Here is a 19,308-nt window from a genome sequence, read left to right on the forward strand (position 1 = left end):
TAGCATCTGTCAAACTTTCAAAGAGAGTCTGACAAATAGTGTCAGATTGTTTCACCTCAGAAAAAAGTACTTCACTAGAAATAATCCTGGTACAACTAAAGGCATTAAACATAATAAAAGGAGAGAGGTTCTAATTGTTCGACACATTGAAAAATCATTCAGACATTGTCACAGGTGTGAGCCATCATTCAATCAACCATGTGTATTCATGTTGGGAGTTTGGAAATAAGTTCAAATTTTTTCCTGAAGTGAGGTGTTAAGTAATCGAACCTCCAAACATGGGATCATAAACCATGTGCTTAACCTACTCAGTTGCAGTATTTTAGCAGTACTTACAGATACAGTCATCTCAATTTTTCGATCCCAACCAAAGGCATTTCAGCTGCCTGCCAACTGCCAGCCATATCCCCGACACTTGCCAGCCAATGGGAGTCCCCCTCTCCTCTTGGGGGTGTGCCTAGATTCCACTATATACATATCCATTATTTCAATTACAGGGTGTAACCATGAGATAGCGCTTCCCTTTCAAAAAACATATACAGGATTAATACACTTTAAACCTAAACTTTATTCTTCTATGCCATTATTTCTCAATATTAGACTTTTATTCCATAACATTTGTTTGAAAGTTTTAGTTAGTTTAGTCAGCATAAGGCCTATTGGTTACATTACTTACTTTATTTATATTCTATATCAACAATCTCAAGTTGTAGCTAGAATATATTGATACATGTTAAGCCACCCATCAGTATATAAAGTTATCAAAATGAGTTAATCCTTTTACTTCTCCAGCCCTTAAGTTATGAACACATTAATGCTGTTATGGCACTCTCCAAATGAGGTCTAACACAAGTTTAAACAAGTTGCAGTTTAAAGGAAGGTAAATTCATGAATTGAACAGCAAACAAAAATGGAGGAAAAAAGCTGGGGGCTAACCCTCTATCCTAACAAAAAGGAACAACTAAACCTTGTTGAGACAAGCCTACCGCACCCATCAGATAAGCATAAAACAAAACACACACCCCTGCCTACCTTCCGGCTGACTGACTGCATCTCTGGTCAGAGCAAGGTGGAATGCAGGAAGAGCGAGAGTGAGAGACAGAGCCTAGTGCCCTACCCCCTCTTATTGGCCATTCCTAATTTGCCAAATCACCATCAGCTGCAAAGGCAGGAGGCCAAGCATCAGACACAGTGACACATCCTGGCCAGCAGAGGGGGAGCATGCATCAATAGTTATAATTAAAGAATATACTATATGTATTATTATAACAATTATTCTGAAATGGACCATTCGTTTATTCAGTCATGAACACAAAGACCATGTGTTTCTCTTCTGATTAAAACTTCTTCCCCCATCTTGCTCACTTTTACTAGCCCGTAGCGCTATAAGATGGCGCTTGCATAGTAGTGGGTGGTCTCTTTTGTAGAAAGACACAAATATTTTTGAAACTGCTGCTACATAAACAGAGAAAACAGAGAACGGGGCTGTGATGCTGATAACAAACAAGATGGTATTACAGCTAAACAGGCCATTACTATTTTTCTGAAAGTACTGTAGGAGAGGAACAGACGATGTACAGGACCATGGTTCATGTTTGCTCATCATCGCCTTGTTTTATATTTTTATAAGAATTTTTTTAGCCCCCTTTGTTATAGTACAAAAACAAAATGGTGGTGGTTTCCGGTTAACAAGCTGTTTTAATTTGAGCTCAATATTACACTAAAATGTTCATCAAAGCATGTTAGGGAATGAATGGAGTAGTCACAGATTTTTGCTTTAGACAGTTTGACTGGAGTAAAGAGAGCGGCGGCTGTCCCTCTGGAAATCTGTCGGTGCTCTTTGTGTCTGTGGACTCACGCTGACAGAATGCGGGACAAAATTATATAGTTGATTCAAAAGCCCTGCAGCCACCACATGAGTGTGGGGGATTGGGAGACCTGTTGAGGTGTCCATTGAATAATAATAAAGAGGTGCACTGTAATGCTAATGATGTGTTTGGCCTCTCTCACCTCCCAAGATACTCAAAGAATGTTTGTGATCACACATTTACAAATTGATTGCATCTCTTTGTGCGTAATACTTCTGTTGTGGAAATTTTGTGAAGTAAAGTGTCGCTAATTCTTAGAAGAGTTTTAGACTTACCGTACATGCAGCATGGAGAGAAGACTGAAAGTGTTCTCTCCAGTCTGCCGTGTTTCATTTCTATTAAAAGTCTCTCCCTAACCCTGCGCTGCAACGTCCCAAAACACTTTTATAAGGAGAATGTGAAAATACAAAAAACGATTCAAAGTGGGGCGGCTGTAGCTCAGTGGGTAGAGCTGGTTGACTGGTGATCAGAAGATCACTGGTTCAAATCCCAGCTCCCCAGGTTGGGACTGAGCTACAAGTCGAAGTATCCTTGAGCAAGATACTGAACCCCGAAGTTGCTCCTGATGTGCAGTTGGCACCTTGTGAAGGCAGCCACTGCCATCAGTAAGGGTCCTGCGATGAGCTGGCGACTCGTCCAGGGTGTACCCTGGCCTACGCCCATAGAGTAAGACTGGATTTGGCCCCAGTAAGCCCCGCAACCCCTTAGGGGGGGAAAAAAAAGCGGCAACATCCCGCGACCCTCATGGATAAGCGGAAAGAAAACGGAACGAACGGATTCAAAGTCAAAAACCCAGTTGCCACAACTGAGGTGCTCCAGCACTCTAGTGGTGGGGCACCCTCCAGCAACTTTAAGAACCAGGACTTTATCCTTCTAACAGATTAGCTAGAGATCGATGTCAAATTATATTTCTTTTAAATAGTGATTGGTGGTCTCTTTGGTGAAATGGATGGTGGTCTCTATAAAGGCCAATCAGAAGAGATGATCAGATAAACAGATGAAGCAGTTTATTTACAGGTTGATACAATGCCATAGCATACTGCACGGCTCAAGACTAACAGCGTCCTGTTGGATCCTGGTCAGGCGACTTCTTTGCATCATTTCTGTATGTTAATGTTTTTTTCTGGTAGAGGTGTCTTGGGCCATTGTAGCACATTCCTGTATATGGTTGCGTTGTGTGTATTTGCAGTGCATTTTCTTAATACTGGACATGTATTGTCAAATCGATGAAAATGAGTTTGCTTATGTTTAGTCTATTTGCATGTGATTTCTTAAACTACAGCTCGTTTGCCTTTTTTGGACTGGAAAAGAAATTCATAAATGGTATTGGGGAAAGCAATGTTACAACAGTATTCTTCTCTGTCACAAAACACGGGAGACATCATTTTTAGTCATTTTTTAAACTAGTTATTGTTAATTGGAGCAAAAACTATTTCAAATGTAATTGATGTCTAAATTATGCAATTTATAACCAAAAGATTATGTACACGCATGGGTGTATGTGTTTTGAAATATGAATGCATGCATAGCACATATACACTATGTTGTGCATCTGTAACCACGAGCCATTGTCAGTGTCTGTAATTTAAGATCAGTACTGTAGTTGTTATTTTTCCAGGACATGAATAGATGTAACAGCTTTAAATGTAGTGGATTGGTATTCTGCACTTGACCAAGTACTGTTTAATGTCTGCGTAATGACTATTATACAATTATTAACAACAATGGCAGTAATGCACAGCTTGCTGTTAAAAATTGAAGCAAAAATTTCAAGCTGGTGGTGAATGTCAGGGTGTTGCTGATTTGCATAGTTGGTGGTACTTTGTGATAAGGTTGGTTATGGCAGTGCTGATGGTGTTGGAAGAAATGGTTTAAGAAATATCAGATCTAGTATAATATCGGCGCATGATGGTGTATTTTTACCCTGTAATATCTCTTCTCTTCTGTCTCCTTCAGATCGTTTTAAACAGCTTGAGGTTCTCCAGCACGTAACTACAGCCTTCTCCTCTTTGATGGGGTCCTCTTGCTCCCCTGTTGGAACACCCCAGGGTAAAGAACTGCCTCCTGAAGACCAGGAGAGAAGAAGGCGTGTGGGCATGCTGTTCAGACGAGCATCAAAGAAATCACTCAGCCAAATCCACAAAAATAAAACCCAGGATCTACTCACGCCTTCTGCCACCTCTCCTACCTGTGCTTCACCTGAATCACTCCAACCTCCACCCAGCCATGGAGAGAAGAGAGTCAATCTTGGACTTCAAGAGAAGGTGTGTCTTTGTCCTCTGGCAGAAGAGCAAAGAGCTTGTCCAGACCCTCAAACCCAGTCTCTGGCGGCTTCTTTGATAGCCCAGGAATGCACACCACAACCCCGGCCCCTGAGGGGGGGTAACTCTGTGTCAGCAAAAACTTCTTCACAAAGGAAGAAGAGTGTCTCGCAGGACAGAGAATCAGTTGAAACTGAAGAGGCAAGTTGAACAGCAACTACAGCTACTCATCAAAGCAACCCTAACACATCATGGGTAGAGGGGTTGGACATGAGGCCATGCACATGTGTGGTCCCAATTTAAGTAATAATATTTAACTACAATCCCAAATCTAGTTGTTAAATGTCAAACACTCACTCCATGTAGACTTGAAAACAATTGTACTGACTCTTCGAGGAGAACAGAGCCTGTGATCAGAGTACTTAACAGTTATCAACATGTCCCTGTTTCTGGGCAATCTTAACAACTTTGCAATTCAGAGTTATTAAACGGCTGAATTTTCATTGAAGGGTGTGGCAGGACAGTGACTAACAATCTTTGGTTATCATACATGTGAAGTTTGGTGCAGATTCAACCATGCACAGTGGAGTAACAGCGCCTTCCTGTTTTATAGCGAATCATTGACCTTCACAGGAAGTATCTGTAAATTCTCTGTGCCTGGTCGAATCTGATCCAAACTTGGTTGGTGAGCGTTCCAGCCTGAACACATTCACATTCTAATATTGAGTTATATGTGAGTTGTATACAAAAGATACCCCTCCTTTTTTAAGGTGTGAAGTTCTCCTCCTAGCTGGGTGACCAAATATTTTTCAAACATAGTGAGAAAAAAACACAAGACCTTGATGATGCCGTGTGAGTTTTCTTTGAAGGCTATGGCCGAACAGAATGTCAGTCATTTTGAATATTGCTTTTTTTTGATGATTTTCATTTTCACTCACCTTCCGAGTTTACATGCTGGTTATTCAGCCCATTTAATGTGTACAGTAGAGCTCCCCCTGCTGGCCCTATCTGCAAGTGTCCACTCAGCCCATACACTTTACTCTGTGATGACATCACAGGCTTTAAAATCCCTTTTCTTATTTATTGAAAGCTTTATAAATAAAAAACCTCTATGGATCAAACATGAATATATATAGAAAGAGTCATAATCAACCTTGTTTTCGGTTATTGTGTCCAGACACCTTTTTTATTATGGCGGTCTGTGGGGAAAATGCTTTTTGGACCGCAGGAGAATTTTTTGCTGCATTACCATGAGTGGCCACCATGCCTTTGGAATCAAAGCTGAAACCCTCCGTGGCTTGGATGTAATTTGATGTAATTTGGTCAGCTTTAACTTGACCAACTTGAGAATTTCACAAGCCAAGCCTTGAAACTGCATCAAACTTTATAAGTTTGATAAGTGTCCTGTTCTGGAAAACTGGAAATGGCATTTTTCTATACTTGCCAATCGAGGTTCTCAGTAATCCAGGTCATGGTAAGTCTAAGTGCCATATTGAGGGCAACTGGACTTGTTTCACTTTCTTCAAGACATGTGGCCTCTCATAAAAGAGGTTTCTTCTGTTCTGAAGTTGCCTAAAATATAGCACTTAAAATGTTCTATACTTCTTACAGCAACCTCAGCAGCTGGTTTGACATACATGCATGAATATTTGGAACACATTTGTTTGCCAAATAAAAGTCTCTTGGTGGCACAACTGTAACCCAACAGGAAGTCAGCCATTTTCAATTTATAGGTTTTTTAATTTTTATTTTAATAAACTCATCCTACAGCTTTAACCCAATTGCCAATTAACACCTGTGTCATGGAAGTTATCAAAAGCTTGAGTCTTTGTTGAATGGCGTTACCATGGCAGGATGGGAAAGGTCAATGATTCGCTATAAAACGGAAGTTTCTGTTACTTCAATGTGCATGGTTGAATCTGCACCAAACTTCACATGTATGATAACCAACAAGAATTTTGCCATTCTGATTATTTTGCTTAAAGGTTGAATATGTAATATGCTTATTAAAAGCTATATTTTTTCAAAAATAATACATCCATGGGGCGTTTAGAGGGGCGCAGATTAAAAGTAATGCGTTTCCTTGAAAAATTATATTTAGTCTGAAATAAATAATTTAAGAAATTTTGACGGGTTCGACAATGACTTCCTGTTTACATCGTACCAGCCAAATAGCGGCCGGCATTGCAGGTTGCCAATTTCGCAACCTCGGCAATGCTCGGCAAAGCTCGGTACAGCTAGGCTGACACTGGGTAAAATGGCGGAGTCTGCAAGCTCTTCATAGCCCCAGCGAACGGTGCCGTTATCTGTCCCAACAGCTGAGTGACCGGAGAAGAGCAAAAACCAGAGTAAATATCAGTGAAGCATACGCTCGATGGACTCAGGTAAAGGATTTCCACGGCATCAAAACACACGCGGAAATGGCGAACTTTCTCCTGGATCGGTAAGCTAACTCGCTTGCTAACTTAGCTAACGTTACCTGTCGGTCAAACTCCTCTGCTATACTTATTTTCATTATATCACGTTGATCCTAGATATGAGAATACTGATTGTGACCCATCGACCTCCACACCCAGTAAATGGAGGAAATGGAGGCGGCTCAATCCTCCTGCCCTGTCCAAACCTGGCAACCCGACCGCTGGAATTACATTTTTGTTGTCGTGACTACGATCTTGAGACACTAGATGGCAGCATTCAGCTCATATTCCATATTCCACCTTTAATTTTTTCTGATTTACCTTTTGGACCATTACAATCTGCTCCTACAGAGTTTACCTTGTGGACTTGCTGCTGGAACTTTACTATGCATGGTCAAATCTGCCCCCAAACTTCACATGTTTGGCAAGAGTTCCGGCCTGAGGACATTAATATGCAAATGTTCACTTGCAGTCATAGCGCCCCCTAGTTGCAACAAGAAATACATTTATTTTTCTATGTCTCTGTACTCTTTTTGTACTGTACAGGTTAAACAGATACACCTTAGATTTGCTCAGAAAAGCCTTAGAGCCATGATGATGGCGTGCACTGACCATTTTGACTTCTCATTAGATGTCGTTAGTCACCTTGAAACAACAAGTCATTGTAACTTGACTATACATTTGCTGCGTCTCAATTCAGGGTCTGCATCCTTCAGAGGAGCATTTGAAGGCCAATTACGTCACAACGCTACGCAAAGGCTGTCCCAATTTGAAGGCTCCTCCAAATGCTGCCCACAAATGTGGCCTTCTTTTCCCTGTTTTTGGAGGATGCACCGCTATCATCCTAAGCAGCCTCCTATGTCCCCAGATTCTTTGCGCACCCAAAAAAGAAGAAAGAAAATGGCGACATCGTGTGGCATAGATCGTCACTTTCGCGGACCTGGGCAGCAGAAATCGTGACGTAAGGGTAGGGGTGGGAACATCTGGTGACGCACCCAGGATATGCTCCGAAAGGCTTGACATGACCCTCGAAGGTCTCTCCGAAGGACTTGCCTTCGAAGGCCACAAAGGCAGGGTCCTTAGATGGATGCAGACCCTGAATTGAGACACAGCAGTTGTTGATTCTTCCCCACATTTTCCATGTTTGATTGCAGTCCTGCCCAAAACACTCTGTGATTTTTTTTTTTGCCTGTCTTTTTCTTGTCGCAAACTGAAAAATGCTGACATTGTGCATCCACTTGAAGAAGGTGAATGCGTTAATATATTTTATGTTGCAGTCAGATTTCTACTTACTTCCCTGTAAAGTTTTATAATGTTTTTTATGTCATTCCAGATAAACAGTTTTGAGGAAAGTAGTGTCACTGGGAGCTACATGGGAAGAGCAGTAAATAATTTAGGTGGGTCATACATTTTGATTTTTTCACTCACTTTAAATCATCCCTGCTTTAAAGTGCAGCACATATTTTATCACAAAAGTATTTATCTGAGAGCCAAATGAAATTGTCAACACTTATACTGCATGTCACAGGTTTCCTGACAGGACAAGATGTTACTTCTATCATTGTTTGTCCTCTCCCTCTCTCTCTCTCTCTCTGTCTATCTCTCTCTGTCTTAATCTCTCTACTGCCTACATAGACATTAAACTCGAATCCTCTAATGGGCTGCTTAAAAAGAAGCAATACACCCACATTTTCTAAAATAGTATACTGTTGCTTTAGTTTGAAAAAACTTGCAAATAGTCGTTTCATGCTAGAATCATTATGATTATGATGTACTGTCCCACCTTCCTTTTGTTTTCCCTTTCCTCACTTGTATGTGTAAGAAATGCCAGGTGTGATATGGATCGACAGCTGCCAGTCAGACAGCAGTGGTTTTCCAGAGGAACTCTCAAACCCCTCCCTCTCTCAGGCGTCACCAGGACCTGATCTCATTAAGGTCTCTCTACTCACTACTGCATGCTCACTTCTCTCACAAGCCCCCAACTTGATGGAGGTGCAATGCTAAATCATGGTACCCTTTAAATCAGTCACTCTGACTTTATGAGAGAATGGGCTTGGTCATTAAAATGGGAGGTATATAATATATAGGATATAGATAATAGTAACTGTATGATGCTGTTTGACTGTATGTATTGTTTTTTGATTGCAGGATCTGTCTAGCCTGTCAGGAGGGAGCAATGACAGCAAGAGACGTGAGAGGCCCGGCTCACTGTTTTTTCACACCTCCCCATCGTACCTGCTCTCCTCATCTCAAACCTCTCCTGATGACAAATCTGTCCTTTCCTCACCCTGTCCTTCAACAGGGCATTCACTAGTCTTTGACCCTCACCTATGTCCTGTCTCATTGTGTCTCCCAAAATCTGACCTGCAATTGTCAGAGATGGAGAAACCACCAGATCAGGAACAGTTTCAACCTGCTTCGTTGCGTATATTGGTATGCAAGTACCTTTCTGAGTTACAAAAAGTAACAAACCTCCAATCTCCTGTCCTCGTCCCTCATGTCCTCTCTGGTGAGGATAAGGATGCCCCATCCGCCAACCTCTGTACTCTTTCTAATGACTCTGAAGGCACAGCATGCTTTCCAAGTTACCCTCTACCTGTCATATCACTTTCACCCTCTCCAAATTGTGATCATCCATTTTCTGCCTTGGATGCCATATCTTCTGCCCAGTCTAACTTGAGTCCAGGGAACACAAGGCTAGAATGGGCTGAGGTTGCTTCTCATGAATACACCATCTCTGCCTCCTCACGTTTATCACCTGATACCACTCCTGATTTTCATTATCCATCCTCTTCACCATCTCCCCCACTATTTCAGTCCCTCTCATGGAATACAGAAAACCATAAAAAAGAGTCACTTATTTCCATATGCCTCTCTGATCCACCTGCCAATACACAGGAGAAAGAGGACAAGGGCAATCCCTTATCTCCATCCTGTCACTCTAAATTTAAAAGTGAGTGTACTGCACTGCCTTGCCTGTCACATAACTCTTCCAATCCAATTTGTCAGTCTGATTTGTCATCACAGTCTCAGGATCCACATGATCTTATAGATATAGCCGTTGAAAGAATTTCAGACCTAACAGAGCAATCCATCCCCCAGCAAAACAGATCATGTCCTCTTGATGATTACAGAGACCCTGCTCCAGACTCACCTGTCCAAGATGATATTCATGTTAAAATGGATCACCTCTCATTGGAATCAAAGGATACCATTCAGATGAATGGAAACGAAATGGTGGGGGGTGACAGACATACTGACACTTTGCAGACTCAAAATGCTCTCGTATATAACTCAGATAGGGAGCCTTCTGCGGGTCTGTCAGAAGGTTCTTGTTCAGTGTCTAAAGAAGTATGTAACCAAAAAGAAATAGATCCACAGGTCCACTCCTGTAGTTTGCATGAAGTTTTAACTAAAGCTAAATTGGAAGAGCTAAGAAAAGTCTTTCAATTGGGAAATAATGGGACAGAAAGTGAATCACTTAGAGGTGCTTTAGCTGTCCATGATGACGTTCTAGAGGCACAGAGCATAACTAATGTTAAACCAAATGACCTGATTGAGATTGACAGTTTACATCTGGTATTTCAAACTTCAGTGGATGGCTCTGAAGGTGAAAATGGAGATCTAGATGTCATTTTTCAGCAGCTCGACACTGAAGGGAGAGTCTACTGGGCAGAACCAATCAATATTTCCAGTACAACTCCTGTGCTTGAAGAGTCATACAGCTTTGAAACTTCAGTTGGCCCTCCTGAAAATCCACAGTGGCCAAGAGGACCAGAAACTCAAGATTCATTTTCATCCACAGGCAGAGCCTGTCTCCTGTCTCCTATGCCTTTCTCTTATTCATCCTTATCAACAGTTGACACTGAACAAACCTCAAGAAGTGGAACTTCCTCCTCAGATACACCCCCCTCCTTCATTCTAGCCCCCTTTGAAATCCCAGACCACAAGCCATCAGGCTGCTCTGTTTCTGTTCAGATGTCTTCATCTCCATCTTCTCATATTGTCCATAGGAAGGATATTCCCTATATGAGTGAATCAAAACGCAATCTTCTTCATAGTGTTCTACCTTTAGACAATTCAACCCCTTTCCGTGCTGTCCAGTCATGGACAGATCTGCAGATTCAACGAAACACTGTCACCAAGAAGTTATCACACTGGGGTCATCATACAGCCCCAAACAAATTTGCTGCATCCACGGCTGCCTCAGAAACAATTCGAAGACCTACGTTGATTTTCTCTTCATCTTCGTCTTTCCCTCTGCTGTCTTATGATGAGCAGTCACATGACTGTCTCCCTGGGATGGCTAGAAATTACAATGCTATGTCAATCTCTGTGGATAAAGAGCTGTGGCCTGGTGAAGAGGAGGTAGACAGGAGTGAAAATGAAGACAAGGAGAAGCTTTGGGAAGGCAACCAAGTACCCACCATGGCATGCTACTGCACCTGTGACCATCAGTGTACCTGCTGTACTCAGAAGAGTTACAACAAGCAACACACTCTGGGAAACATTGCTGTAAGTAATACCACTTTATCTGTTCAAATACAAGAATCATGCATGTCGCATAGCACTTGTTAGTTTTAGTTTTTCACGCTTAACAGCATCAATACTTGCTCAGTTATATGTGGGTAATAGATGCTAAATGTATATAGCTCATCTGACGGCAAAGCTACTGTCATTAACCTAATATTTGGTCTGATGATTTTCAAGATCATGGAATAATATTTTAACTGCACACATGTAATAGTATATAGATGCAGTGAGGAGTTCCAAATCAGCTTCTGAATTGACACACTCTTTTAAAAAAATTCACAATAAAAATAAGTTATACTACCTTCATAAAATCTATGAATATCACTGAGATGATTGTTTAAGTTATTCATCAAAAGAATGGCATTTATTAAACATTCAGCTCAAACTTCGCTACAGCTGCGAGTATGATATTATCTTCAAAGTGTATTGCCTGTGGTCTGTCTGCTGGGAAGAAGAGACTCCCGTAAATGACTTAAAAAATAAATAAATAATCCAGCCCCTTTCTTATTGCACAATAAGAATAATAAAGAAGTAGAATGACCATGTTTGTTGCATAAATCCCACAATGTAGATGGGGATGTGGAACATCTAGTGTGATTGCTTCAGACTCTGCCCTGCAATGTCGAAGGCTGGGCTGCTGGTGATCCTGTGAGAGAGGATAGTGGAGAAAGAGAGGGTCTGGGGGGAGGGTTACAAGAGCTTGAGACGAACAGGAGATAATTGATTAGGCTTGCCTAGATTTCACAGATGAATGAATCAAGGTGACATAGGTGGTTGAGTTAATGAGGCATAAGTGGGTAGGTTGATGCGACACAGGTGGTTGGATTAATGAGACACGTGATTTAATTGGCTGGGCTGCAATGGCAGATAAGTGACAAAATAAACAATAAAAGGTTAATGGCGACAGCTGTACTGTATGATAGCAGAAAATTCACAGAGGAGTCAGTAACAATCAATGTTTGTTGTGACTGATAAAGCTATATTCTTGTGGTGGTGTACATTTAAACACAGGATCCAGGAAGCTGTTCCAAATGTTTAGCAATAATACATCCACAATCTGGCTTTTCCTAAATCAACACAGGATTATCTCGGATATATCAGATCTTCCTTTGTTTTGCCTGGAGTGGTTTCTAGGGAAACAGAGAGAATTTAGTCTCTCATTGGCATATATAATCTTTGGAGGAGCTGTGCAGGCAGGAGTGGGAGTCTGTGCTGCTGATGCAAATGGGTCAGATTTGGGATTAAGAGTTACACATTATGAGCTCATTTTAGAGGAATGATGAATCTCTACTGTGAATATACAAATGGTAAAAGCTCTGGATAAAGTTATTTCTCATACTGTACCCAGAAAATTGCAGTTGATCAAAAACAAGTCGTACACAATAATATGATTACTTGCAAAAGAAAATATAAATGACCAACAGTGCCTTTTTGGTAGGTGAAACTGTTTCTTCTGACTAACCTTGATTTTTGGTATTCAGCAATATTAGAAACAGAAATGAGCTGTGAGCAGTGAGCCATGACTAATCCTCCAATGAGCCACATTGTTTGTTGCTAAATATAAACATGTATTTGTTCTCATGTCAACATAATTCTTGAGATGGATGCTTTTCAAAGCCAGGAGCATATTAACATATGAATGCCTTATTTGCATGCATAGCCTGTGAAGAACACCCGTTTTTCTATCTCCTTCCATCCTGCTTTTGTTGTCTCTGATTTAATCTAACTCATTATTATCCATAAATGACACCCAAATTAACTGTGTGTTGAACTAATTTCAGAATACAGGAAAGTTGGTGAAGAATGTGAAAAAATGTGTCTATATAAAAAGATTTAGCAAAATAAGCCATAGTAGTAAACAGGTAGTTTACAAGTGCTAGTTTTATAACTGCAGTGAGATATATCATAAATAGCCCTAAAATTAAACTAATAGTTTAAAAAATGTTGTTTTCTATATAATAAGGTGCCTAGAAGCTGCATGCTAGTTCTCCATGTATAGTTTTGACCCTGGGGGCACTAAACAAACATGTTCCAGGCTGTCTGAGAGTTCTGGTTCATGATGCAGAAGCAAATCAGAAATTTACTTTGGCCATTCAAAACATTTAGTGCTGTAGAAACCAGCAGAAGTATTTTCAGTCAAATCTTTGACAAACAGAAAGCCAGTGCACAGACCTGAAAACTGTGCTCATGTGGGCCACTATCCTGATCTGAATGAAAACAGTAATACTGCTGTTGGTAAGATAGTTGACTTTTGAGTCTTATTCCCTACTTGTCATCAGACCTACAATCCTAAACCTCAAAAATCTCAGGAGCTATTAGTAAAGTGTTATCAACACAAACAAATTAAAAGTATACGAAATTGCAAAGAAATAAACTAATTCCAACATTTTATTACTTACAACAAGGAAGGATGGATGATTTAATTCAATACGTGAAATGGAAATATAAAAAGATCAGAATACAGGCAGCAAATGAACACTAAATATAATAATCTTTGCATTAAGGTTATGAATCTAGAATAGAATAGAATAGAATTACTTTAATGATCCCAATCTACTTATTGCCTGATTGTTTCAATCACTTATGTAAAACATTGTTGTTGTTGTTTTTTATTGTATATTGGTATTGTATTTTATTGTTCAGGACTTCAGGAAGACTAAATGAATATATCCCTGGCCTTAAATGAGGAGAGGCCTCAAAGAGGCCATATTATACTAATTTTCTAGTTCATACATTTATTTCATGTTGTGCCCACTAAATGCTTAAACGTAAAAAAATAACAACAATGCATTGTAGTGTGTTTCTAGAAGCACTTACCAGTTAAGATATCAGACAATTCAATGGTTTGATGTCTTTACTGACCAAAGTTCCTCTCAACACAATTGCATAGACCAACAACCACTCAAAGCAGCAAAACCTGTAACATAGCACAAATGAAAAAAAAAACTTCTTAGCAAGATACAAAGTGTGTTAATAGCAGCCTACTGCTTGTTTGTATCTGTGTTGTTATAATGTAGTAATCTCAGAGCTACAACTATTAACAAGCTAGCTTCCATCCAGACTGGACAGTGTAGGTAGACACCAGTTATAGCCATATTCCAGTATATTTTTGCATTTTTACTTGTTTCCTGACAGTGTTGGTTAGCGATAATATTAAATAAATCAATCAATCAATAAATAAAACTGGTAAAGGCTGGTAAAATGGAACCGCTGCAGTGACATTTGCCAGAACAGATGAAACAGCTTGCAGATTTGTCTAAGCTCTCAGTGTTTGTCTGACTTGTGTAAAGGCTATGCCCAATACACCAGCATTAAATTCATCTATGTACATCATGTGTTGTTACTAATTGAACTATAATAGGCCAATGATGGTAGCATAAAATGTGGTGTCTAATTACACCATCATAGTAAGTGCAGATTGCATGATATTATAATATTTAATTATTATATGAAATAATACGTATAGTATTAATAAGTATATAATAAGTATACTATAACTGTTTCTTTACTGACTAACAAAAAAAAGTACTGTTTTTAGTTTTTGTCTGATTTGATATGAAGTTGGGTTGTTACATCATATTAGCAAAATAAGGTGTAACTCCTATTTTTACGTATTAAAAGGGGATTACCAAATAACTCTTAACATTCGTAATCTGTTTCCAAGAAGTGTGATGCTGCACATTGCTCAAGAGCTGCTGGGGGAAAGCCAGGAGGAGCTACATTTGGTTGGTTCCCACTAGCCGGGAGCTGGCTAGCTACAGCAGTTTACATAGTGCTGAGCCGTGTTAACAATCCACTTAGCCTATACAGCATCACATGCCTCTTATAATGACTCTTTAGTATCAGAATTTGACCACTCCAGTCCAAAAACATTTAAAACTTTAGAATAACCACAAGAATACATTATTTGATCACATTTATGGGGAGATAAAAGGAAATCAGATGGCTAGGCCACTGCAAGTCTTGGATAAGCTAAGCAGTTTTTAAGTGGCTCACCTGGAGAAGGACATCTAAAAGAAGATTAAGTAGTAGAATTGCTTTAGAAATCTGTATTGGCAGATATAATTTATTTTGCCTGAAAGTTTCTATTAGTTTTCATATTTTCCATGATTTGGATATAGTGTTGAAAGGTAACTCTTGTACTTCCGTACTTGCTCTTACTTCTCTACAGTACTCTCTGGACGAGTTGGAGGAGATGATGCTGTGTCTGCAACAGTTTTTCTCTGTGCTCAGCAACATGGAGGAGCAGCTCTCTAAAGACCAGTCTGCAGTTTACAGTGTTCTCTCTGACCAGGACAGGTACACACTTAAGTTTATAACACTCTGTTTAGACAAAAACTTGTACAGACTGTAGTTTCAACTTAGTGTCAATATTAAGGTTAATAAATTCTGACACCAGTTTACACTCAACATCAGAACCCTGTGCTTAAATTTGCAGTCTGGAGTCCTGAGAAAAAAGTGGACTTAGTCAGAATATTTGAATGATACAGCTCCCAGGACCCTCCTCCTTCCTCTCTCCCTATAGAGGAGCCTGCTGTGCATGAGCAGGCTTGTAACCGTGGTAACAGAGGACGCCAGATTACCAAGATGTTTAATGTTTAAATAAATGTCATTGAGGTACTTGACTAGGGCGGTCTCAGGGCTGTGATGCGGTCAAAAACCTGATTAGGAGACTTCAAAACAGCCATCTATTATGAAGTTATTGTTGTGGAAAACAGCTTTTTCAATGTGAGGTTTGATATAGACCTATAATTATTCATCACTGATGTGTCTAGATTATTCTCTTCGGGAGTGGTTTAATGACTGCAGTTTTCATGGGTTTAGGGAAGGCACCTGAGAGAAGAGACATGTTGACATCTACAGCAGATCCATGGTCATGACCTCCTGCTGGTAAAATATCAAGGCAGCAGGAGAATGTTTTAAAATGCCGTATTATCTCTTGCAGGTTTTTGTTGTTGATTGTGTCATGGTATTGGAGTTGGTTTTAGATGGGCACATTGACAACACACCTCCTGTACATGGTATGGTGGCACTGGCCGCTTGTCTAATTTTCTGAATTTTGTTCGTGAAGAAGGATGCAAATTCATTACAAGCCCTAGTAGATAGTTAGTCAGAGGCTACTGGCACAGGAGGATTCTTTAGCCTGGTGATAATGTCTGAGAAGAAGGACTGCCTTGACTTCTTCAGTTTAAAATAAGAAATATAAAGTCTCTATTTATAAATGCCAAAATGAGCCTGTAGATTTGTTTTTCGCCACCTGCGCTCAGCTTTTCGACATTCCTTTTTTTCCATTTTGACCAGCGTTTGCATTCCTCCTAGAAGATTTTTCCTTACCAGAGACCACCTTCACTTCAATCGGTGCAATTGCATCTATAACATTTGTCATTTTAGAACTGAAATGATGTAGAAGGTCATTGACAAAAAACCTGGAGTGTCAATGTCATGTGGAATGTCACTGGTGCGTTCAGTGACGTAATGTTTTGAGACGACCTCAGTTTGAACACTTGTGTACACTGATACTATATCACTCTCAAAGAAAATACAGTAATGATTAGAGAGAGCAACATCAGATACTAGAACCTTAGAAATGTTCAGATCCCAGAGGAGATAATCAAGTCTAGGATGTGGCCCCTGTTGTGTGTGGGCTGCGTCACATGCTGAGTGAGTCCAGAGTTATCAAGGACAACATTGTTCTTTAGTCCATCTGTCCTCAGGTTTGTCGACATGGATGTCACCACACACAATCAAAGTCAGTGCAGATAAGAGTTAGTAACTTCACAAGGTCACTAAAATATCTCTACAGTATTTAGGTGGCCTTGAGTTACTCATGGACGGGATGTGCTTTGCTGTTTTCAGACAGTGGAGAGAGAGGATGATTCTGAGGAGGTGGAGGGGTGTGATGACATTTTGGTGATTATGTTTCAAGCATGGCGGTGGGATGGGGGCTGGGCCGTGATAGAGATTTAGGGGATTTGGGATTTGGTCGTGGTGTGAGTTTGATTCCTGCATTGACAAGCTTTTTCATCTTGTCCTTGAAATCCAGAAGGGGGAGGAGGGGGAGAGGCTTACTGGAGAGTGCAGAGAGTTGGGTGGGGCTCAGGTCGGTGACTTGAGACTGGAGGGCACTCCTTTTTTGGGGGGCAAAGATCGCGGTGGTGAAGACTCCTCCTCCTGGCTCCTGAGGTTAACAACCTCCAACAATGTTAAGGCAAAATCCCTCCCTCCCGCCTTAAAGAGATGTTAAAATTGTCATTAAAGTTCACTGAGGAGGTGGAGGCGCGGCACATGTAGCTTTGAGCCATCTGTTCAACATCAACAGCCTGTTGAATCTCTCATCACATCTGCGGACAGTCGGGAGAGGGCCACTGACAAACACCACAGTATCGAGGGATCTGACTTTGCTCAATAGATCAATAAAGTCAATGTCGGAGACCGTATCATTGGTAAAACAGAGTACTTTGCTGTTCTCCTTGCTGCAAAAGCTGTGTCCCTCTTACACAGCAACATCATCCACAATCAGTGTTTGAGGCCAGGTCATTAGTTTTCTCTGTTGCCCTTTACTTCTAGATTTGGTGTCATATTTTTTGTGTTTTTTCCTGGTGTTTTTCAGGTCGTGGGATGGAGAACTTGTGTGGTATTGTGAATGTGGAACAAATCTGTTCTTCAGGTGTATTTTTGTAATTTGGATAGGTTTGCTATTACTTTCTGTTTTCGCTGCCGTCCATGGCAACCCTGCTTGGTACGTGGGGTTGAGGAGGCACTCATAATTTAAGATGGCGCCACATGAGTGGCAGCTTGTTACAGCAGCTCTCGCTTTTTCCTCTTTTTATATTTCTTTCTGTACTTTTAAATGTTTTTAGTAACATCCCTTGGAGCTCTCTGTTTGGACAGTATGGAGACCGGAGTTGCTTCTTTCGCTGTTTTCGGCCGTGTCCGAGCGGCCTGATGCTCAAGCTGAAGAGGAGGTGGCGCAGGTGCCTGCTGCCCCTAACCTCTTCTACCCCCATGTTTACTGCCCCATTTTCTCACCTCTACCTCCCTTCCCACTACATTCACCTTGGAGACACCATACACCATACACTGCCGGCCTGTCTTTCTGAAACAGAGGCGTAATATTCCTCCTTTTCCAAAAGCTGCTGTAGTTTCTGGGCTTTCCTCCTTAAAGGTGTCTGCGTGTAGTTTGATGATAAAAGAATTCTGCTGAGGCAAGGCTGGGTGGAATGATAGAGCAATCTTTATTAAAACAGAATCTAGAGCCTTGAGTCCAGATCAGAAGCGACCGCTTTCTGATATAATCAAATCTGTGGACAAAACAATGCCAAAATGCTTTGCCCTCTGCTCTGTCAGAACTCCTATCAGCCTTTGCTCTCAGGAGATCATCCAAGTGCCACCCCCCGCCACTGGGGTAGGCGTAAACAAGTGACGTGAAGCACGAAGTTGGGCTGTGAACACTGACAACGAATTTGTCTTCAAAATAAGAGCTTTACATTGCACCCCATTGGAGTTTAGAACTGGGTTCTTAGCGGGGGCAGGGGCTGGCACATTGACGCCTCAGATTTAGATAGCAGGCGAGGCGGAAAATCGGCGGACCAAAACAGACCCCCAATTTGCTGCCTTCTCTCTAAATCCACAGACCTAGCCACCAAAAGGATGGGCAAATTGGCGGCTTGCTGCCCTGTCTAAAAATGGCTACTGTTATGTCTCGAAGTTAACATGCATGCTTATGCATTTTTTCATATACATCAGCCAAAGTTTGGACAAATCCCAGATAATGCCATAAAGCATGACTGTTCTGAGTGAACAGCAACATGTGGCTGAGGCAGAGATACCATTCACCCTACTATAAATCAATGCATAATCAAAATGATTTTACATAATTTATATAGTTACATAATGTTACTTTAACTTGTGTGTGTGTGTGTGTGTGTTTGTGTGTGTGTAGGGAGAAGGTTCGGGACATAGAGGAGCTGAGGCGGGCAGTGAAAAAGGAGGCTGCAAAGCTGGAGATACAGTTGAATGAACTGTCCCATCACTATGATGATAGCTTGAAAATGGTAACTCACTCAGTCACACCACATAGCCCCAATAGAAAAGATGCATCAAAGAAATTGAATGCAATTAATTGATTAATTATAATGAAAATAATGCATGTAAAACAATGAATGTGATAAAGTACTCTTAGTTAATTTTGTATCATTATTCTGATACTACAGTCACAGCGCTTGAGGC

General features: G+C 40.8%; 1 protein-coding gene across 1 annotated transcript in view; it reads left to right on the top strand.

Moving 5' to 3' along the window:
• Positions 1 to 19,308, top strand: part of itprid1 (ITPR interacting domain containing 1) — a 104,499-nt gene that overhangs the window by 26,150 nt on the left and 59,041 nt on the right. Inside the window, exons 5-10 of the mRNA XM_030399033.1 lie at positions 3,825 to 4,330; positions 7,880 to 7,943; positions 8,369 to 8,481; positions 8,695 to 11,061; positions 15,251 to 15,378; positions 19,022 to 19,133. Coding sequence (XP_030254893.1) covers positions 3,825 to 4,330; positions 7,880 to 7,943; positions 8,369 to 8,481; positions 8,695 to 11,061; positions 15,251 to 15,378; positions 19,022 to 19,133 — 3,290 coding nt within the window. The remainder of the gene's footprint in view (positions 1 to 3,824; positions 4,331 to 7,879; positions 7,944 to 8,368; positions 8,482 to 8,694; positions 11,062 to 15,250; positions 15,379 to 19,021; positions 19,134 to 19,308) is intronic.

This window comes from Sparus aurata, chromosome 19, assembly GCF_900880675.1.
Source record: "Sparus aurata chromosome 19, fSpaAur1.1, whole genome shotgun sequence".
In the NCBI taxonomy this organism is placed as follows: domain Eukaryota; kingdom Metazoa; phylum Chordata; class Actinopteri; order Spariformes; family Sparidae; genus Sparus; species Sparus aurata.